This window comes from Labrus mixtus, chromosome 19, assembly GCF_963584025.1.
Source record: "Labrus mixtus chromosome 19, fLabMix1.1, whole genome shotgun sequence".
NCBI lineage: Eukaryota > Metazoa > Chordata > Actinopteri > Labriformes > Labridae > Labrus > Labrus mixtus.
The window spans coordinates 4,649,542-4,672,494 of NC_083630.1; the positions used below are offsets into that span (position 1 = coordinate 4,649,542).

General features: G+C 43.0%; 1 protein-coding gene across 2 annotated transcripts in view; it reads left to right on the forward strand.

The window, feature by feature from the left end:
* Positions 1–730: 730 nt before the first annotated feature.
* The window catches only part of itgb1a (integrin, beta 1a), a 28,158-nt gene continuing 5,935 nt past the window's right edge, over positions 731–22,953 (forward strand). For both annotated transcript variants that reach the window (XM_061064167.1, XM_061064168.1), the window contains exons 1-12: positions 731–1,053; positions 16,958–17,024; positions 17,443–17,528; positions 18,381–18,600; positions 18,680–18,850; positions 19,491–19,729; positions 19,983–20,138; positions 20,274–20,369; positions 20,827–20,916; positions 21,097–21,237; positions 22,341–22,543; positions 22,639–22,877. In XM_061064167.1, the coding sequence (XP_060920150.1) occupies positions 16,958–17,024; positions 17,443–17,528; positions 18,381–18,600; positions 18,680–18,850; positions 19,491–19,729; positions 19,983–20,138; positions 20,274–20,369; positions 20,827–20,916; positions 21,097–21,237; positions 22,341–22,543; positions 22,639–22,877 (1,708 nt within the window). In that variant the 5' untranslated portion in view covers positions 731–1,053. The remainder of the gene's footprint in view (positions 1,054–16,957; positions 17,025–17,442; positions 17,529–18,380; positions 18,601–18,679; positions 18,851–19,490; positions 19,730–19,982; positions 20,139–20,273; positions 20,370–20,826; positions 20,917–21,096; positions 21,238–22,340; positions 22,544–22,638; positions 22,878–22,953) is intronic.

A 22,953-nucleotide genomic window follows, 5' to 3' on the forward strand; every position in this document is an offset into this window, starting at 1 on the left:
TTACAACTGTTTCACTAGTTTAGAATAGACGAATAGAATAGATGTTTGTTGCCATTTGCACAGGTACAGGACAGGTACATTGGAATTCTTGTGCGTTTCTCCCTGAGTCAGCTCCTACAAAAAAAGTTAAAATTATATATAAAATAGAATAGCATTATAAGAAAAAAAAAAGAGTAGAAAAGTACAAATAAAAGTAAAAGTAAAAATAAATAAGTTGTTGTAACAGCTAAGTGATTTAAAATAAACTGTACAGAAGTTATACACTGTATTAAAACAAAGATATAATACACAAAAATAACAAAGGGGAACACTATACAATGAAATGAAAATATAAATATGTTTTCTTGTCTCTAACTTTCTACATCTCTTGTTGCACCTGAGGTTATTGCACACATATTTTTCACATTATATTATTACACTGTTTGTTTTTAAGGTTAATATTGCACATTTGTATTGCATATTGTATTGTTTGTCGTATTATTTCACCATAAAAAGGACATAAACAGTGGTTTTCATTAATTTTTATATTCTGAGTAGGCTATAAAAGTAATGTTTTAATGTTGTATTACTGCAACAGTCAGGCTTGTATTTACCTGAAACTGCGAACGAGATTGGGAAAAGTGTTAATGTGTGTATTTTATTTTGAAGGTCATAACCGGATATGCACTGTGTTGCTCTCTTTCTTCTCCTGGTGTGGTCCGGGCAGGAGGAGCGGAACTCTGCGGCTTCGTCTCCCCAGAGTTAGACCGAGAGGGGGGGAGAGAGAAAGGGTCCACACTGACGCCGCGGGGATTTTAGTTATCGAAACTGTCTCCACATTTTGTCTGAATTTAAACTGTTCACGTTTTCTGTGAGGAGGGAAAGTTGCGGGGAATGAGCAGCGGAGGAGATTCACCGTGACTTGAGTCGGAGGAGAGAGAGAGAGAGTGAGGGAGAGAGCGGCTCCCTGTGCCAACAGGGCAGATAGTCTGCAGAGAGGATCATCATCACTGGGAGCTGGAGAGGAAGCTTCACTTCCTCTGCATGTAGCCTGGGAGAACAGCAACAAACAAGGTAACAAGCTAATTCAACCTGTGGTACTTTATGTTATTTTCTGGCACCTGTAGTATCACTTAATCGACCTACAGTATATATGATATATTTATCCATTGACGCTCACTATTTAAGTAACTTGTAAGTATTTTAATTATTAGATGTTTAGGTCTTTATATGTGTTCGCAAAAATAACAGGACCATGCATCCTCACGATTTCGATTCACAATATCACGATGCATCCTCAATTTTCTATATTTCTCCACATGGCTACTTTTTCATCAATGCAGACTAGCAGTCAGATAAATATGAACTCCCTTCTTTATTTTTATTGTTATGTAGAGTGCTGAATGTCAACATACATTTCTTAACATCGGAAACCAAAATAGATTCATTCTAGCTATAGGTCCAGCCACAGCGGAGAAATCTTCAAGTGATGTCAGTAATCTAGTGTCTATTGACCCACAAAATGTGAAATAAACCCATCCAGTTCTTTGTTTGTGGTCTGCTTAAGTCTTACAACACAGAGAAAAATGCTCCGTTTCAAATGTGCTCTCCTTGTGATGTCACAGTGAGATTCTTGTAAAAAAAAAAAAATCCTCTGCCTTCTCCTGGTATCTCCACCCATGGACTCCACCTCCAGCCTAGAACAAAACTTTTGCACAGGTCCGCCATTTATATTCTCTCTACAGAGGAGTGATGTCTACGGGGAAAACTGAGGGGGGGGGGGGGGGGTCATTACATTTAAAGAGACACACACACACCAAAACGGAGCGTTCTGAGAGAGCTGGTTTACACAGGGTCACAAACCTCCTCTGGTGCTTGATTCATGTTTTATTTTGATCAAAGCACAGCACAGATGTTTCATTTAGACCACAGGGGACTGTTTGAAAAGGTGGAGGAGGGGGATAATATGTCTTCTTTAACACCCCTAATACATACTACAAGTTTTGAAAGTATAGTTGTTGGGATTGAGTTGTGTGTGTGTTTTTTTTTCCTGCTTGAAGAAGTGGTGATGAAGATGATGTTGTTTGTGTTGTGCTCTGGTTCTTTAATAAGATCTGGTTTAGATTTAACATATAAGGTTGATAGTTAGTATATTTATTTTTGGCTTTGAAATTCTTTCACCCATTCATCTTTTTTTGCATCAGATGCATTAATCTGTCTCTCCTCTCCTCTTTTGATCTGTGTGGTCATATGAAAGGGCTTCAACAAGTGATCTCACATGATCTCTTTAAATCACTCAGGGATCACTTGACATGAGATGCTGACAGGCCAGAGAGAGAGAGAGAGAGAGACTACAGAACATATAAAACTGTTGAAAGCAGGAGTGATTTAAATCCTGAAGTCGTCAGTTTGCTCAAACAGGAAACAGAAGTGTGCACATGTTGTGGAGGACTTGGTGCACGTTAAGACGTACAGTAGCCTCTTGACAAGCTGCTTGTTATTGCCCATGCAGTGCGTGATGGACAGGCTGCACGGCTCACATTGATTGGATCACGCAGAGCTTTCTTCTGAAGGATAGCAGGAGGTTGAAGGCCTTAATAAAAACTGCGCTGACTCCACAGTGCAGCTGAGGGCCGTCAGTTTAATCAGGGAAATGGAGGCAGGAAGGGAGGCGAGGATGGAGGATAAGAGGGGGGTGTGACAAGGAGATATGGAAGGCAACAGGGGGTGGGAAAGGGACAGTAAGGAAGGAGGAGGAAGGAGGGGGAGGATGGTTAATTGAGGAGGAGGGTAAATGTAGGACAGTGGGGGAGATGGGAGACGGTAGTGGAGCCAGTAGCCACCAGCTGAATTGATGCGACCTCAGGCCCCCGGGGAACAGCTGCTGCTGCAGGGGCCGGGCTCCCACCTGATTTACGAGGCCGCTCACTGCACACACACACACACACACACACACACACACACACACACACACACACACACACACACACACACACACACACAGACACACACAGAGGGCCACAAGTGGGTCTTTCTGCTAAACATGTGATGTTTCACACGTGTGTGTGTTAGCTTCCTTGTCAAGACATAAACTCTATGTGTGAACTTGTCCTCTCTAGATGGAGGTGATGAATATGCACTGTGTGTTTTCTCCGTGTTCCTGTGGGACACAAGTGATGAATGTGCACGATTGCCCTCCACGACACATGCTTTGTGCTGAAGGGGCAGATCTCGGTCCCAGACACGTAAAAAAAGCGGTGCAAATGATTGCCTGCTCCCGCCATTTGACTCCAGCACATAGACACACAGACACATGCACACACACACACTTTGGCTGTGTGTTGAAGCAGGTCTGCGACTGATGCTCCCTGAAGAGCAGTTATCTGTGATTTGTTAGGCGCTCAATCACATGCTGGCTCAACGTGGAGTCTTTCCTGCATTCTGAAGATTTTTCAACCCATATGGTTATCCAAAGTTATCAGTGCGATAAAACAGCAAACGTCAGAGTGGGGTAGACAATATCTTCACAGTGGATCAGGATAAAAGTTACCTTTAATACGGTGAAAAACTTTGGACAATTTTCCTAGAAATGGATAGATCAAAAAGGCAGCCGACAACAAGCCTAGCTCCTGGAAATAAGCAAAGAAAGAAGCTCGGCTTGCAGACATCTCAGACTTCCTGTTTCTGTAAAAGTGAAAAAGTAACACGAAAGAACGCTGCAAATCATCTTCTGTTATCCACAAATTGGAGGGAAATTTGACAGACATTGCAGCAGCCTCTTCCCCCAGACATCCTGTATCTGCACAAGTGGAGAGACAATGACATTTTAAAGATCCCATATTATTTTCACCTTTCATGTTGTCAGTCTGTTTAACCTGTAGAGTTCAAAATAAAAGTCCTCACCTTGCCCACTTTCTTCTGATTGGCCAGCTCTCTTTAAGCCTTCTGGAGTGGCAGAACGCTGCAGGGCTGCCAGGGGAGGACTGCTCTCCATTACTGGGAGAAGAGAGTCTATGTAAGAGGTTTCAGCAGCTTACGTAGAGGTTTGAAGCCGTCTCGTGAAATTCCCGGTTTCATATCGGGGAACTATCTCGTGATTTGCAGAACATGCTGTTTAGCGCCCTCTGCAGACTTAACCTGGTATTACTCCAACATACGTTTACCTCCTGATCTGAAATGAGTGTGATTTTTTTTTTTTTAGCATTTCTGGTGGTTTTAGTTTTCATTACAATTGAACCAGAAGACAGCAGCCTTTAAAATGTGATGCACAGCTTCACACCATGTCATAATGAACCCTGTGGATTCTTCAGGCTTCCTTTCATATTACAATACTCTTACCATGGCTGCATTATCATATATTTCTTCCGCTGATATGTATAAAAATCGGACTAACAGCAGGAAGAAAATGCTGGGATCATATTTTTTGCCGTATTACTCAGACTTTCCTTTTGCAATTTTGAGTAACATTGCAATTTCTTCCATTTCAGGCTTTCCTCCCATTCTTCTGAAACCCTTTCTTTTTCTTTTTGTATATAGTTTTTTTGTTTCTGAAGCTAGATTGTGGTTTGGGCCTGACTCCTGGTTTTGGTTTGTGACCTCCAGCTAAAACTTTGCCTCTTCTCTCTCCGCTCTTCGTGGTCCTTTTTTTTTTTTGGGGTGGCCTCCTGCTTCTAAAAACAGAACCTGAAGCACCGGTGAGGAATGGCGCGGTTAAAGCTGACCTTGAGGTCTTGCTGGGGGAAAAGAGGCCAAACATGTCGTGTTGGTAGTAAATAGTAGAAGAGCTTTGCAGGGATCTGTCGTACTGTGTTTATTATTGTGACGGTGAGAAGCTGAGTGTCTGAATAAATCCTTGTTTATGCCTCTCACAGAACACAGGATGTCTCCAGGATGTAAGAGAGTCTGTGTTTGGAAATGTTGCTTTACTCTCTGACATACACACCTGTTTCTCTTTGCACAACACTCACAGCAACAGAGACGCCTCTTATCAAATAAAGGGTACTTGTACTTAAGTGGGACTCAAACCTCATCATTTTGTCCGTGCAGATGAGCGGTCATCAAACACACTTTTTAAATGTTGCTCTGTGGATTTGTGATGTAAATACCTCTCCACAATTCTCAACATAGATTTGAGCTGGGGGGCACTGGATAGCCTAGCGGTTCTGTCGAGCGCCCCATGTACAGAGGCTATAGTCCTCGTCGCAGCGACCGTGGGGTTCAAATCCGGCCTCAGCCCTCTGCTGCACGTCATCCCCCCACTTTCTCCTCCCAACATTTCCTGTCCCTCTCTTCACTCTTCGCTTTTTCTAAATACTCAAAGACGCTTAACAAAGAATAACAACACCAGGACAGACCAAGAAGTTTGTGATAATCCATCGATCGTTTATGAATGTCCTGTTGTTGTCATGGCGTCGATCAGTCAGCGAGCATCAATCACTTCCCATGTGTTTCCCCTCAGTGACCTGTAACATATAGAGCCCATACAATGCAAACACTGTTCTCTCGCTCTGTGTCCGTGTGAATGAGGTCTGTTGGACGCTGACGTCTCATGTGGTGTTAACGTGAATCACCAGCAGTCGTCCCCCCCCCCCCCCCCCCCCCCCAGTTTAAAGACAGAAAGACATTATAGCACTTTTCTTTCAAGTCACTCGTTACTTGTTTGGAATTTCCCATATTTTCAGATGTGCATATCTGATGTCGCTTCATAATAGTGTGTCATTGTTCTGGCTGCACTAGCACTGTTATTGAGTTTGAATGAAGGTGACCTAAATGAAGTAATTGAATAAAGCATTTCAAAGTGCCTTCACTGTAACTGGGAGTCATGTCAGATGATTTTAACAGTTATTCATGTGCTGTCATTTTCTGCAGAAACAAGTAGAAGTATCTTAGAGTGAGGTGGATGAACAGGCGCATGTCAGGAGAGTGATACCACACTTTAATGTTAATACAAGAACAGCTTAATCCACTCATTTATATTCAACAGCAGCGCTACAGTTCAGGGATATCAAGCTTGAGAACTGCAGAGCAGAGAAGGTTTATTTTTTTTTTGAAGAACGAGTCTCTGTTGCTCTGATGAAGTGGTCCAGCAGAGCTCAAACACAGTACGAGAACATGATGTTCAGTCAGAGGCCCCCTCAGAACACCCTGAGAATGAAACATGGCAGATATTCCCGTGCTGCTCCCAGGAGGAAATGCACGTTACCCTGGAGTGCTCACTGTTTCAGCTGTGCAGTTTTCACTCTCCGTCCATGCGGTGGCAGCGGAAGTGGAGGCCCTCCAGTTCAAGTGTCAGGTCTGCAGCCTAATGAAAGACACCTGAGGGTCATTAATGTGCCGCTTTTCAAGGATTAGGGCCTCAGCAGAGAGACGGAGGAGGTGTCCACAGCTGGCCCACCGCTGGGTGAAAATTGGATTAAGATCAAACTTTTGACATTTCTGTCTGTGTCGTGAAAAACAGCACCGTCTGGGACTTAATGCCAAAGTTTCAACACAGTGGCTGTGAGTTTTGAGCTTCTGTTTGACACCCGATAGTTTCTCCTCTGCTCGACTCTCCTCACATACAAATCAACAGACTGGTTTTGTGTCTTCACGTGGCTTACATTTAGAGTTTGGAGTTAAGAATAGACAACTATTCAATTGTATTCCATTAAATATAAAAATAGACAGAAAAGTCAGCACACAAATGTCCTTTAAGTTTCCTTTATCCGGGTGAGAAATAGCAAAACAACAACGGACTCGTTTCAGCACTAAGCCTTCATCAGCGTTCAACCTTAAAGGATATTTGTGTGCTGACTTTTCAGTCTCTTTTTAGCCTTGTTGCGGTCGTGCACCTAAAATCGTGTGCTCCTTTTTTGCTGTTTTTAATTCCATGAAATATGACATTGCATTACCCTGTCTAGTAGATTTGAGATCAACTTATTGATCCATTAACTTTCATCTAGACTCATCAACAGCTGAAATGTTTTGTTTGTTTTTAACCAAATGACTGCAAAACTAGATGTATAAATAAACATGTTTACAGCCTTGTACTAAAAACAAATAGGTCTTTTATAAACGGCTAAGTTTTTTTCTTCTGAAAACGATATTTGTTATCTATAGTTATGCGTGCAGCTGACATGATTGACAGGTGGGCGCGAGGTAACGGTTTGTCAAGAGGCTTAAAACCCGCCTCAGCTCCAGCTCTCAGCCTGTCGTTAGGCTGAAAGTTAGACTGAGACAGGATTTCCAACATGGCGTCTGCTGCCGATGAGCCTCCAGAGCCCCCTGCAGTAAGAGATGGCTGACGTCACTCAGGCTTCAAACATCAATATTTACAGTCTATGCCATAGACCATATACTCTATGGTCAAAACATGGAGACTTATTTTTGGACATATAGTTTGTTTCCCAGTAGCTGCAGCTCCGGTTTCATCTGGCACACTTACGATCTTTGTATTTGTCTCTATATCTCTACAGACTGTTGAATAATCACCACCATGCTGTAAATATTAGTCTGAGGCTGCAGGATGATGTCATGTCTCTAAATTATCCCTCTGGCTGTCTCTACAGTGGAGGTGCTGCTCTGGTTTTTGCAGATGATCCCAGAGAATTTATATCCGACATTTGTTGAATCATTCTCAGCAGGGTCATTAGTTTTGTCTCAGGCATTGTTTGAGCCAGTTTTAAGGCTTGTTTACCTTTTTCCCATTGTGTATTTTACATTGATGGCCTGGTTTAGGTTAAAGAATCGGACACGCTTGCTTCACAAAGACAATACGCTGCCGTTTTGGCAGCTCGCTGCATTCTCAACCCTCTGTAACAAGACGGTCTGGTCCACTCTCTCTGTGTCTCGTTTCTCTCTTTCTTTCTCTTCCTCTCACAACTCAATGCCAAATATGTCGTCTTTGGCTTCAATAGGGAGCTGCGTCTGGTTTCCAGGCACTATGATGCAGGCTTCCTGTGTGATCCAGTTGAGCTTCCTGTGTTTCAGAACAGGAAGGGCTGACTCAGCAAACACAGAGAGTTTGGGGAGGCTTATTGTACAGCAGATCCCAGCTTCACAGGCTGAGCTCTGAGCTCACAATGTCACAGCCAGGCAACCCCACAAGATCCTCTCAAACTAGCCTGTTAGCATGGTGGTTGGCAGTGCAAACTAGCTGCTCTACTTTGCTCAATATCTGCTTTAATATACAAGATGAAATAGATAGCTCCCTCACAACTCTTTACTCTAGCAAAGCTTTCATACTGCCAACTTTTTGTCTTAAACTTTGAAAAATGCAACAGTGAGACAACAGTGAAGCTAGAATTTACAAGTGGAACATTTTTCCTGGCACATAATGCTAAAATATCTCCATTTAAATTAACACTAAAGTGAGTTGTAGGATTTTCCATATTCTCAATCGGGTTGAGGAAATGTTTTTGTGTCTTGTTTGATTCAGGTCAACTTTTGGAGTGATTGCAGAGGCCAGGTGTGGAGGTCAGGAGTCAGAAATAACTTGTTAGCGCTGCACAGCTATTTCCAACACAGAGATGGAGCTGTGAACAGTGATACTGACTTGGCACGCCTCCAAATGCTGTGGTTTTGCCTCAATTGTTGCTGCTGTTGCAGGACATGTTGTAATGTGATTGGACCATTGTTCAATATAAAACATGTTAGGTGCTGTAAAGAAAATCAAACTGTTTAAGTGATATTGATTCTCTCTGACTGGAAAAGAAAAGAAAATCTTTTCCAGAAGCAGGATCCACTCCTGGGTATCTTTGGCCTCCCACTTACTCGAGGGGAATGTTGGCACAACGTGTGTGGTTGGCTGAGTGTTTTGTATGAAAAGCAGAACTTTCAAGACCTGCAATAAGCCATATGTTGAGCGACTCATAAAGACGGCATTTAAACTATCTACACCCATTATTCTGTTAAATCAGCATGGTGGATAATTATGGACCCCAACTGTAGCAAAACATTTCAGGATTTATTTACCCTTTAACTTAAACCCTCTTCAGACTGCGTTTAAGATGAAGTGCCCTGCCGTCATCACGTCTTTGTACAATCATATTGATACCGCTTTTGGTGTCCCAGTCTGTGAAGGCACACTGCATTTCGGCGTTGAAAAGCACGGCGCAGCGGAAGCTCCACATACACACAAAGTCAGACATGCACACACACACACACACAGCGCTACGCTCCCCCGCTGGCTCAGCTGATCCTGTCTCGCCCCTGTAACGCCTCTCTTACTGACTCCAAAGACGTTAGGGGATCACTTTGTCCCCCCACTACACCTCTGCTACATTCAGATTGAAGGTGAAACGTAAATATTTCTGAATACAGGGCTTCAGATTCACTCAGACTCCACATTCATCAGCAAATATTTCACCTACCTTTTTACTACAAAGGTGGCATTGCACTTTTTTCAACATTTTGAATGATTCCACCAGTGTTAAAGGAGGCAAACATTAACTATGGCCCTTTTTAGGCAGCCAGTTTAGGGCGGGACTCTAACACCTCTTTTAGAGCAGGCTGTATGTGTAAAAGGTAGTTGTACAACACGTTGTACTACAATGTTGTCTGGAGCGTTATTATGGCTCTGTGGAGGAACCTCTGCATACACACAACACAGTCTTTGTGCTACAGCATCAAAAGAAAAGTCTGGTATATTTCAGCATGCATATGTTCCATCTCTTCAGTATGTGCCTTTAAATAGTCTTCAAAATGACTTTGCCCAAGCTAGAAATATTTGAGAAGATGCTGAAGGTTAGCTTTTTCAGGCTTTTGAAGACCGTTTTAATCATTCCAGTCCCCTAAATCATGGAGCTTTTTTTTTTTTTTTTTCATGGGGAAACATGATGGTAGAAACTCTTTAAACGTCAGTGAATACATGACTTACGGGTACAATAAATGTCTGACAAACTGAATCTCATAGTCTTTGCTCACTTCAACCTGAGCTTTTCATTGCACTTATTTTAACTTTTTTTTTCTCTGTCTGACAAATGTTCTTCAGGAATAGTTGGAAGTATTCAAAGACTAAAGTAATGTGGAAACTATGATGCAGTTTGTGGCTTCATCCGTATCTCTCTGAGGACGTTTCTCTCTTTTTTCCCCTGCTGAAAGATCACTCTGGGTCGTCACTCCTCTACATACGTATCGATATCATTGAAGCAGAGAAGCAGGAAAAGATTTAAAGACATTAAATCTGCCTCGTTAGTATTATTTATCACACAGAGCCTCCTTCTGCAAAGAGGGGACGGTGAGTGGGAACACTTAAACCTTATCAGACCTCATGTCATGCTTTTAAAAGGAAGTCTGATTCATTGCTTTTGTCTGCTATGAGAGGGTCCTCTGGATGGGGGGGGGCACAGACAGACACTGTTTGGTATTCTCCTTACGTTCTGTCGGGCGGCTTGTAGCTCAGACATGTTCCCCTCTCTGGGCTGTTTGAAGGGTACGGGGAGTTAAGGGGCCAACGGTTTGGCTCCTCTCTCAGCGGAGGGAGTGAACTGAGACATTGTGTGGGTGGTATGATGGAGGAGGGAGGAAACAAGGGAGAGAGAGAGGGAGGGAGGATGGGAATTAAGGATGCCGCAGATATGCCAAGGACAACAGTGTATGCATCTTGGAATTATTTTAAAATGAAATATAAACTAAACTCAAGGCTCTCAAAGTCCATAGTCTTAGATACCTAAGCCATGGAGAGCTTTTCATTTTCACTTCACCATGAAGCTAAAAAAGGTTTTATGTCTATTGACATGGCACAGGCGGATACCGTTTAAATGGAGAAGGTAGGTTTAGGAGAGTCTAAAAAAAAGTCTGTAAGTTCCTTTTCTTCTGGACGTGAGGCAACCTTCTTTCCCCTCCGAGTTGTGCACCGCCCTTTCCTGTTTTTCCTTCTTTTCCATTCCTTCTTTCACGGCCAGAGAAGAACAGCCATTCTGAGCGAGGGAAGCTCAGGCCTGCTCCTACAAAGAGCGCTGTGACTCTGAGCCGCCACCACTTCTTTACTGCTGCAGTCTGAGTCTGTGTTTTTTTTTGGTTTTTTTTACTGCCTCCACGACTCTGCTGGTCGTTATTCATAGCGGTGCTCGCTGAAGTAAGTACTTCTAAGCACTTGCAAATGCAGATCAATGTAAAGGGAAGTAAATCCACTCATTCACACAGCCGAGGTTTGTGCGGTTAAATTAAGCTGGAATTTTCTACACTGGAGGATTTCACACATCGGCTCAAGAAGCTGGGATTATTGTGTCTTAATCAAATAATGGGATAAACTTCACAAAGTCCAAATACATTAAAAATGGACTTATACAATGTGCACCAAAGTGGTTCTTCTCGTCATAAATGAACCAGTTCATCGTCTTTACATGGTTCTGTTAGCTGTGGTGTAAAATTCAAGTGTAAAGAAGCTTTATGGAACTGTGAGGTCAGCTGGTTAATGATGGGGACGCTGTCTCTGGATATCTTGAAGGTTTTATCTTCATGAGGACCAGACTGAGAAAACACAACGCAGACTGATGGGAGTTCTTGGTTTGTGCTGGCCAGACAAACCGAGATAAAAGGCGGAATGGTTCAAACAGCAGAAGCTAATTGAGTTAGTGAAGCTAGGCTAGCTGTCAGCTCCCCTCAGATTCATTGGTGTTCATTTATTGGTGGGATTTATGTTGGATTCACAAGAATTAAGTTGTGGCTCAGTTGGTAGAGTCGGTCGTCTCTCAACTGGAAGGTTTGGGGTTCGATCCCCAACTCCTGCAGCAACATGTCCGAACCCCAAATTGCTCCGGCTGCATGCTATTCTACATGACCATATAGCTATAGCCATTAACTCAGAGTTTGCCTTCAATACTCTCCTGATTACTGCTTATTGATATTAAGTTAGGAAGTTGTTGAACTTGAATTATGAGCTAAATATGCCTTGCTTAGTATGGCCCTTATGACTTCCTAACTTACTATTAATAAGCTGTAATCAGAAGGGTATTTGCTTCTGTACTTTGTACTTACTAGCATGCTAATAAGCAACAAGTTAATGGTGAATACCTTAATTCCAAGTGTCACTGAAATCAAATAATTGTTCCAGCACTTGTATAACACTGGAGCAGCAGTAACAAAGTGTGGGGAAGAGGTTGTGTGAAAACAAGCTGTTAAAAATACTGCATCCCGTCATCATGGCTCTCACAGCTCACGTTTCCCCACAAAGTGCAGTAACTGTGTTACAGGTTACTATCCTGGTCGGGACGTTTTCAGTCCCTCAGGAATGCCTGAGAAGCTCGTCCCGTTTTAGTCACGCACCACAGTGTCTGCCATGCATCACCTCCTCCTGCCAACTGACAGAGCTCCGGGAGGCCTGTGAAACACTGGGGAGCCTTTAGTCTCAGCTCAGGTGTGAGTGACGAGCGGACCGGTGATGAGGAATAGTAAGAGTGTGGGAGACATGAAGAGTGTGGGAGCTAAACGACTTTACTGTAAGAGAGGAACCAGCGCTGATCTGTCTGGATCCTCTGTGGATAAACACACACTGATTTTATACAAACATCTCTTAACACTCCTCATCCCTCTCTTCCACGATAACCCAGATTCAGACCTGCAGCATGCACGAGCCAAATACTCTCAGTTTATTTAAGAGAACTTTGTGAAGAGTGCACATTTTAAGCTTCATCTGTCAAACTGACAACTGTTTATAGTCTCTGTGACAAAGTATTCAAATGTTTCTTGGCCTTTAATTGACTAGTTGAAAAAGGTTTGTGGTTTGCTGTCGGAGCGTTTTGGCTCCTGGAGATCCCTCTCACAGAGGAATGGAGTCAGGGAGCGATGCAGATATTGTTCTTACAAACAATGCTGGTGTGAAAACTTTAAACATAAACAACAGTTAAATATAAAGGGAACAGAAAAGAGGGAGCTTGTAGTGTACTGTAGTCAGTCATTATTCTATGTGCTATTGTTTTCACTCCTTTTTCATACATTTGGTTTAAATTCTGTGTTGCACTTGTTTGATCATTTTACATTTCCAACATTGATTAGTTCACATGTAGGCTACATGACATATGCATCCCCCCATTCTTGTGTTATTGCAGTTAGTACATTTTGTCCCATTGAAGCATCTCAGGCCTTTTTACTGAGTAACAGAATGAGGTATTCTGCTTTCTATGAAGTTTTTAATTCTACAGATTAAATCGACACAACTGCTTCTTTTACAGATAAAACAAAGAGACCCCGTTTGCAACCAGATCAAATATTCATTTCAGAGGGAAGCATGAGCCTGTGGGGCCAGTCTTGAAAGTGTCCAAAGAAAAAGCTGCAGTGGAGGGTAATATTTCTCTGGTTTGGTCACATAAAAACATAAATGTGGGAAACAGAATCACGATGATACTGTTTGTATAAAAACTAAACATTGAATGTCTGGGAACAGACGTGAACCAGAGATAAGAATAACACTGCTCTGGATTCTTTCTATGATGTATTTCATCTTGATCTGTTCACCCTGTAGTTTGTAATTATTTTAATTTTGATGGGTTGACTCTTGAAAGTATAATGTTGAAGGGATTTGAATGATTTCGTAGCATTGTGAGGGTTTTAATGAATTATGATGACATTAGCATACATGCTTATTATTCTAGCAGGATAATTATGACATGATATTTTCAAACTGTTTGCTTGGCTCGTACATACATATCTTCCCATTTTTCTTGTATGTCTTTATTCTCTTCCTTTTGTCCCTCTGATGTGGCTCTGACAGAAATACATCTGTCATAGCGCCCGCGTTAACCCAAACCATCTTGAAATGCTGACACGTTTTTATTTATGACTTCTGAACTCTGAGCTTTGTGTGGGGGTGGATTTGAGGGCAGCACAACATCCTGCTCTCAGCCCCTTGTTGGTCTCCTCTCTGTCCTCTGCCATGTTTAACTGTAGTGTTTTTTTATTGAACATTCCTCTGTGCAGCTGCAAAGCTTCATGGGATTAAAGACAACACAGTTATTTTTCTAACTTGACACCTCGCTGCTGTTTGCATGTGGATGATTCCACGGAGCCGAAGTCGAAACCTGTGTGCGAGTGGAAAGAAAATATCAGCGTGTGCGATTTTGTTAGTTTTGTTATTAGAGAATGTGGTCCAAAATTCCTTCATTTTAAGCTTTTTTCTACACCAAAATGGTTTCATCATGAACCAATAGATCTGATCAGCTCACACCTTTTATTACAGGTTTTCACAAAAACATTCAGTGGTACTTTTATTCTCTCGGAGGCCTGTTTTTTTGGGGCTTTTTGGGCCTTTAATTGAGAGATAGGACAGTGGATAGAGTTGAAGATCAGGGAGAGAGAGTGGGGAAAGACATGCGGGAAGGGAGCCACAGGCTGGATTTGAACCTGGGCCGCCCGCTTGGAGGACTATAGCCTCCATACATGAGGCGCGCACACTAACCACTGCGCCACCAGCGCCCCTCTGAGTCCTGTTTTTGATTCATCATGTTGTGGTGATGGTGCAACAGAGGCAGAGCCAGGTTATGTGGGGTATTTATCTTGCTAACACACACCACCCATGTGCAGCAGTGGAGATTCAAGCCAGCTGATCTAATCTGGGGGGGGTGGGTGGGGGGGGCTGCAGACAGGCCGTCTGCCCCACTGTGTCTATATAAACGGACACACACACACATGCACGCACGCACCGGCACTGAGGAATGCTTCACTCAACACCGAGCACACTGAACGTCAGAGCCTCCTTCAGCACAGTGTAAGGGTATGCAGTCTTTGAATGTAGCTCTATGAATAGACTGAAAGTGTTCTAAAAAAGTCAAATGGTCTGTGGCTTTATCAACCTCACGCTCTGATATCCAGTGAAGCTACTGGGAAGATTCTTTTAGAAATCACTCCCAGGACTTTGTGATTTACAGTCAGGACATTTTGACAGAACATTCCTCATGTAAATTAGATTCTGCACATACTGCTCCCCTGCTGGTTAATGCGTACAACGTCAGCCGGTGCCTCTCTGTAGGAGCCTTTCCAGCTGTCGCTTATTAGACCTGCCGAGAAGACGGGGTGAGAATCCCAGAACTGACTCTTCTGGGACAGTAGCAGCAACGATAGCGAGGGGTCACTGAAAATCCCAAAGTGTTTAACTTAGAGTAACCTCAGCTCTGTTCACATGAGTATTTATAGAGCCAGCAGCCAGGATCTGGGGAAGGCAATGTCAGTAGGTTTGTGGTGTAGAGACTTAAATCTATTTAAGTTCAATGAGATTTCTACTGAGTTGGCTTATTCCCTGACTAGCATTCAAATACTAAAATGTTGTGGTTTGGTGGGTCGACAGTGGTCCAGGACATAATCCATATTGAAGCAGTGGATGTCACTTCCTGGTTTTTTAAAAGTATGCAGATGTGGGAGTGCCTTAAAACTGCATTCTTTCAAATGGTCAGTGTGGAGGCGACTTCCCTCGATAAAGAAAGAAGCCAGATTTCAGAGAAGAAGTCCAGAGAGACGCCAGAGAGAAAAAAGGGGCCCAGTTTTCTCTGAGTTTATTACCTCAGTGGACATTTCCCTAAAGAGTTCATGGTCACAATGAGTTAGTTTCATGTTAAAATGTGACAAACCCAGGGTATGCATGCATTAGAGGGCGTGGTCTTGTGATTGACAAGTCACTACTAACACAACAAGTACACCATAGTGTAGTGTAGGCCAGTGCAATCTGGGGAAAAACTGACATTGATTTTTTCTCTCTCTGATATATGTAAAGCCAAAGAACTCATGCCACATAGCCACACCTTAAGCAGCAACCAGGACGCCATGCCACTAATAACGGGAGTACACCAGCTCTAAAACTTCCTCCTGAAACTGAGCGTATGCCTCAAAACATCACTCAGAAATGTTCTGGGGGAGGGAAGGCTTGCTTGTTTATATTTTTACACTTATGGCGAGCACAGCAGTCAGTTCACTCCATGCTCTGATGAAGAGGAGGAGCTCTAAGGTGATATCCAGCAGGTGTTCTTGTAGTTTGGTCTGAGGTAAATGAGGTATCATGCAACAGGAAGTAGCAGCATGTTGTGTGTTTCATTTTTCCACACCCTGCTGATGTAACTGCAACACACACACACATCGCAATTGGGATGGTCAAACGATCTATCATTCAGTCCTTGGATAATGCATTCACCATCTCATCCAAAAAATGGTCACCTCTGGCTCCAAAGAAATATAAAATGTGAGAGTCAAACAAGCCAAACTCAGAGCTCCAGAACATTTAACCACAAACCCCTTGGATGACGTCCTGGGAGCTGCATTAAGTTCTTCAGTTTAGTCTTTGGTTCAGACCCAAAATGTCTTCTTTTCTGTTGGTTTGTTGTTGAGCGCTAATTATCAAGTGTGAGAATGCTGAAAAGCTGAAAGTTGACATGCATGTCAGCGCTCTCCACTCCAAGCATGTTGGCCAGATTTAGTCTGAAGCAGCGCTTTGTTGAAATGCAGTTTCAGAGAGAGGCCAGCATGCCTTTCCACTGTTCACAAATCAGCCCTTAAGTGCAAAGAAGCATCCCCCGTGATTAATAAGTCATGAGCTTTGCATTAGAAGAAAGACAGGATCTATCAATATGGCCGCCCAGAGGGCCCGCGTACAGTCAATGGATCAATGTTCACGACAAGAGAGAGGGGCTGCCTCCAGGGAACTGATGCTATTTTAAAGTCAAAGAAAGATGCAGCCCGAGCCGGGAGCTAGTCCTGTGATTGTGTGTTGTTTTTCTGTATATGAATATGTGTGTGTGGTCAGAATTGAAATAGCTGCCTGTTACACTTTGACCGACTGAAAATAGCTGAACTCCTACCACTGGATGATTTATTATCTGCCGGTGTAACCAAGCCATTAAGAGATTTAATATCTCAGAGACTGTTCTGTGCCCTTCAGTCCAGGACATGTTGAAAACAAAAACTTTGCTCCCCTAAAACACCTCAGCTCTCATAGTTTACAAAGAGCTTTTCATTGTAACGGTTTGTTGAGACCAGACGATGTTAAAAAAAGATTCTGCCTTCTGTGTGTTTTCAGATGGACCTGAAGCTGCTCTTGATATCGACACTCTTAGGAGTCCTTTGTTACAGTAATGCTCAGAAAGGTAAGACGCCTCGTTGTTTTTGGTAAACAAGCTTGTTTGACGTGTTGTGAAATCATCATTCTGTCACCTCACATGATGTCATTTCTTTGATTTTAAGCGTTCATTATAAACGTACAGATCGTAATGATACTACCTCCCCAGAGAGAGAGAGAGAGAGAGAGAGGTCTCCGGTTTTATCTTAATGATGTCATTGACCAAAGATCCATCTCAGCATCATGGAGCACAGAGGATAATGGAAAAAGGCAGAATATCCCGTCTCTGTATCCAATTACCATCGAGCTCTGCAGTGTTCCAGATGAACTGATGTGTAAACATGGAGGGCTTAACGGACTGCTTACTTTGCAGGGATTGAGCGTTTAGCCCTGCCCCCTCTGACTCTGCCTCCTCTTCTCCTCTTCTCCTCTCTTTGTTCATCCAGAGGGGAACGAGTGCATCAATGCCAACGCCAAATACTGCGGGGAGTGCATCCAGGCCGGGGCCAAATGCGGCTGGTGTACAGACCCGGTATGTGAATGTGGAGTTCTAATCACTGCTGAGAAATGCAGTCTGATGCCATTAGATTTCTGGTAATAGTTTGCAATGTTTATGGATCATGCCTGCAGCTGTCGGTTGCTTTTCATCAGGACATCATCAGAAATGAAAAGCCATCTTCAAATGTCCACATCTCAAAGCCTTCAAAATCTTATTTTTTCCAAAAAGAGCAAAATAATAAATGAAAATTCAAATTACTCCAAAGAAATGTCTCTGAACTTTGTGCTGGCTTCACGTACAAACAGGAAGCAGCAACACCTGTCAGGTTTTTCAAATTAAATGTTTTTAACTGAAGTGTAAGAATTGTACTTTTGATCATCCAGAAGGAGCTGTTCCATCTCGTCTCAACGTCGTCATGGAGACGATTTGTGGACTCCTTCTTTGTGGCACCATCTGTCTGATAACAATCATAAATCCCGTCTATATCGGACCTGATACCGATGAAAGATTGGATCTGTTGCGTCCCTTGTTGCGTCTCAACATGTCTAAATATTTAAATTGTTGGCTCATTAGCTGTACAAAAAAATGTACTGGAGACTCTGTATGAGAGAACTACAAATATTCCATTGTTATCTAGAATGTTGAATTTGTTGTATTTACAGGAGTAGTGAACAACCTTTCTGTGGCGTAATGGAGGTATTATGGGCTGGATGTTTTGGCAGGCTAGTATCTAAAGATATAACAGTTTCAAACTAGTTTCAAACCACAACCAGAAAAAAGTCTGGAGGAAGTAAACCCTGATGAAAGCTTCCCAACACCACAATAGATGTTAGCTTTTAAACTGGTGTACTGTCTCTTTAATTCTGACTCTGCTGCTACTCCTAGGACTTCCTGCAACAGGGAGAGACGGTGTCGACCCGCTGTGACGAGCTGCAGTCTCTGATCAAAAGAGGCTGCGATGAAGCCATGATAGAAAACCCACACGGGGAACAGAAGGTTCTGAAGAACAAAGCGGTGACCAATCGCAGAAAGGGAGCGGAGAAACTAAAGCCAGAGGAAATCACCCAGATTCAGCCCCAGAAACTCAGCCTCACGCTCCGATCTGGTGAGACTAAAAATTAATAAAGCTGTTTCTAAAGATATGATTCTTCCTGAGAGCTTTTAATGATGGCGATTTGATTTAGGCGAGCCCCAGTCCTTCGACCTGAAGTTCAAGCGAGCAGAGGATTATCCCATCGACCTGTACTACTTGATGGACCTGTCGTACTCCATGAAGGACGATCTGGAGAACGTGAAGAACCTGGGAACCAGTCTGATGCTGGAGATGTCAAAGATCACCTCGGACTTCAGGATAGGTGAGGATCTTAGAGTTGGAGCACATTTGAGTGCTTGATATGTTTGGGAAAAGAGGTTTTTGTTTTTGGCTCATCAAGGTCCAACAAGCCGAATGATTCAAGCAAAGAAAGGTCGTTTTACTACATGAGTTTTGGATCAGTAGCAAGGTTGAACTTCCATCAGTTTTGGACTTGCGTGCTGCACACATTTTGCTGCCTTCGATCAATAGCTAAAAACTCTGTACGTTTTACAAGTATAGTAGACAGATTTGAAACAGCCCAGGATTTCCTTACATTATGTTTTTTCATTCTTGACATTTCTGAAACATATTGATGTTGAAACCCTGAGTTCATTCAGATTTAAATGATCAAATATGTGGAAGCTGTACAGTGGTCTCCATTCTGCCTGTGTGAGGGTCCACAGTATCAGACTTTATAATACTTTGTATTTCCAGGTGTCTTGTTGTGAGTATTAAGTGCCACCCAAGCTGTGAGCGACCTTTTTCCGGCCTGCACAAACAAACCAAAGAAGCAAACACTTGAGAGTTCAATGACCTCCTCTGAATACACTTGGTGTCGTCTTACCTTTAAACCCATACCACCTTTAAACCTCACATGAATCCTTTTTTTTCTGAAGTTGTTTAAAAATTTGTTTCAAAAGGTTTTGGCTCCTTTGTGGAAAAGACTGTCATGCCGTACATCAGCACTACCCCGGCCAAGCTGCTGAACCCATGCACGGGCGACCAGAACTGCACCAGCCCTTTCAGCTACAAGAACGTCCTGAAGCTGACCAGTGATGGGAAGAAGTTTAACACCCTGGTGGGCCAGCAGCAGATCTCTGGAAACCTGGACTCTCCTGAGGGCGGCTTTGATGCCATCATGCAAGTGGCTGTGTGTGGGGTAAGCTGAAAAATGAAATAATCAAGCTCAGGTTCTCAACTCAGGGTCAATTCCCCCCACTATTTCAGCTCGGAGGGATAAAGCGCCAATAAATGTGTTTATGTGGGGATGTGTGAAAAAGGTTTTTTACGAAACCTCGCTCTTTACGAGGAGATTTTCCGATGCAGTGATAATAAAAAGTGAATATGTCACATTCTTATCAGCTCAGTTTCTCCTGTTACCTTTAATGAGAGGATACATCTTTATTCCTCAGGGGCAAATCGGTTGGAGAAATGTGACTCGTCTGCTCGTGTTCTCCACTGACGCTGGCTTCCACTTCGCTGGCGACGGCAAACTAGGAGGCATCGTTCTGCCCAATGATGGAAAATGTCACCTGGAGAACAACGTGTACACCATGAGCCACTACTATGTAAGTAGATCGGTATCTTTCGGCCTGTTTTTTTTTTCGACATGTTGAATGGATGCTTAAAAAGAATCTCTTTGCTGACATTGAGCAGACGCTGCTACTCGTTTCACACCGTACATTTGACTTCCTTTTTTAAAGGACTATCCCTCCATCGCTCACCTGGTACAAAAGCTGAGCGACAACAACATCCAGACCATCTTTGCAGTCACCGAGGAATTCCAGCCTGTTTACCAAGTCAGTGTCCGTCTTCTCTTTCTCATCTCTATCCAACTCAATGTCCATATATCCATTCAGTTTGGAGCACGCTCTTCTCCTTCTCCGTCTGCGTGCATATTGAAGATGCCCAGTGGGTTTAAATATCCACCTGGGCTGATACATCTGCTCTGAGTTACAGTAGCATCCCCTGGAAGCAGCACATAGTTATTTTCTTCTGCTGTGCCCGGTTCAAACCATCTGACTTTGATAAAAAACAAACTCACAGTAGCTTCAGAATGCTTTCACCTATTTTGAAAGTAGACATCCTTTAAAGTCTTTATAGTTAAATCATTACATGGTTCATTGTGGTTTCCTTCTGAATCTGGATGAAAAAGTCTAAATGTAAAGTTTGTTGATAAGTTCTCTTGATCCTTTGTCATTTCCTTATCGACCTCCCATTGGTGACGCGATCATTTCAACCTTTCTATCTCTTCAGGAGCTGAAAAACCTGATCCCAAAGTCTGCAGTGGGCACTCTGTCTGCCAACTCCAGCAACGTCATCAACCTCATTATCGACGCTTACAATGTAAGTTCACAGATCGCTCAGTCACTTCTTTATAATCGACTCGTATGTTCCACATTAAAGCATCACACGTTCTCATGGGATTCTCTGCTGTGTTTTGTTTATCGTATGCTGTCCAAACAAAAGCTATCGGATGTGAATCCAGTGCAGGAAATGACATTGTTGTCTTTTGATTTCTGGCAGTCCCTCTCCTCCGAGGTTATTCTGGAGAACAGCAAGCTTCCAGAGGGAGTGACCATCGCTTACACGTCCCGCTGTAAGAACGGGGCGGTTAGTGAGGGGGAAAACGGACGCAAGTGCTCCAACATCTCCATCGGGGATGAGGTGAGGATTACAAAACGAACTGCTCTTTTCTGGTCTCTTTCAGGAGGGTTCATTTTTTTTATAGTTTGCCTTTTCCTCTCCGGTTACCAACCTGTTATCCAAATATGGACACAAGATAGTGACGGCAAAAATATAAAACTTAAGATGGTAAAACAGAAGCCCACACACCAAGGGTTAATGTCATGGCGCCCACATCCATTTATTTTTTTAAGATTCATTTTGGCTTTTGGGCTTTTGCCTTTATTTTGAAAGGACAGTGGATAGAGTAGGAAACGAGGGAGAGAGAGGGAGTGAGGAAAGGCATGCAGGAAAAGGAGCCACAGGTCGGACTTGAACCCAGGGCACCTGCTAGGAGGACTAAAGCCTCCGTGCATGGATCACGACCTAACTGCTAGTTTATCAGCGTCCCAGCCACGGCCACTTCTTATATACTGTTTATGTTAGCTATGTAAGGAAACACAATGAATTATGAATGAAGCATAATACAAACATGGTTTTTGTCTTTGTATTGAGCTTTTAAGACAGGTATTACAGTGAGGAAAACCTCACTATTAAAACAAGTATATAGATTAAAATAAATCAAAACATTTCATATTACTCAGAAGTTATCAGAGACAAGAGGCACCTCTAAACATTAATAACAATGGCACACACACTGTAAATATTTCTTGTTGTTTCCCTCAGAATAAACCAGAATGTAGAGAAAAACTTTGTGCAAACAATCAGACAGACACTGAAAATCTAAATTGACAAAGAGACTGCATCCAAATGTTCAGCAAAGTGTTGATCATGGGTGCTAAAATAATCTTCAAACTCCACCTTAAATCAGCGACCAACAGTCAGACAGTTTAGAGGAAGCGGTCTTACCCTCAGCCTGTATCTTTTCTCTGTAGTTTCCAAGCAAAACCAACAGCAACTAAATCACAAACTCTGTCCAGGTCTCTTGAAGCTAAGTTAAATAGCTATGCAGAATATTAAGAGTCTGTTAGCATTCAGTCATTATGGTCTGGTTCCTTTCTGCACACTCATCACACAACGACATGATTCACTTCTGTATGGGTTGACCTTTACAGGTGCATTTTCACATTTTCCTTTTGTCCTAGGTCATGTTTACCATCAGTGTGACATCGAAGGGTTGTCCCAAACAAGGCAAGTCCGAGGTCATTAAAATCAAGCCCCTGGGATTCACAGAGGAGGTGGAGATAACCCTCAACTTTATCTGCGAGTGTGAATGCCACAAAGACGGAATCAAGAACAGTCAACGGTGCCACTTTGGTAACGGCACCTACGAGTGTGGAGCCTGCAAGTAAGTCCAGGAAAACACAATCTGAAAATGAGCCGTGCATCTTACACAAAAAAATATACAAAAGTTTATAAACGACATGCTTTTCCTGGTCTCAGGTGTAATGAAGGACGTGTAGGAAGACAGTGTGAATGCAGCAGCAACGACGTAGCCACAGAGGACATGGACCGGACCTGCCGTAAAGACAACGGCACCGACATCTGCAGCAACAACGGAGAATGTGTGTGTGGCACGTGCGAGTGCAAGAAGAGAGACAACCCTGAGGAGAGGTACAGCGGCCAGTACTGCGAGTGTGACAACTTCAACTGTGACCGCTCGGGAAACAAACTGTGTGGAGGTGAGTTTAAACGCCTTACAGACAGAGGGAGTGTAGAGAGAGAGAGAGAAGCTCTTTTAAACTCTGCTACTTCTTC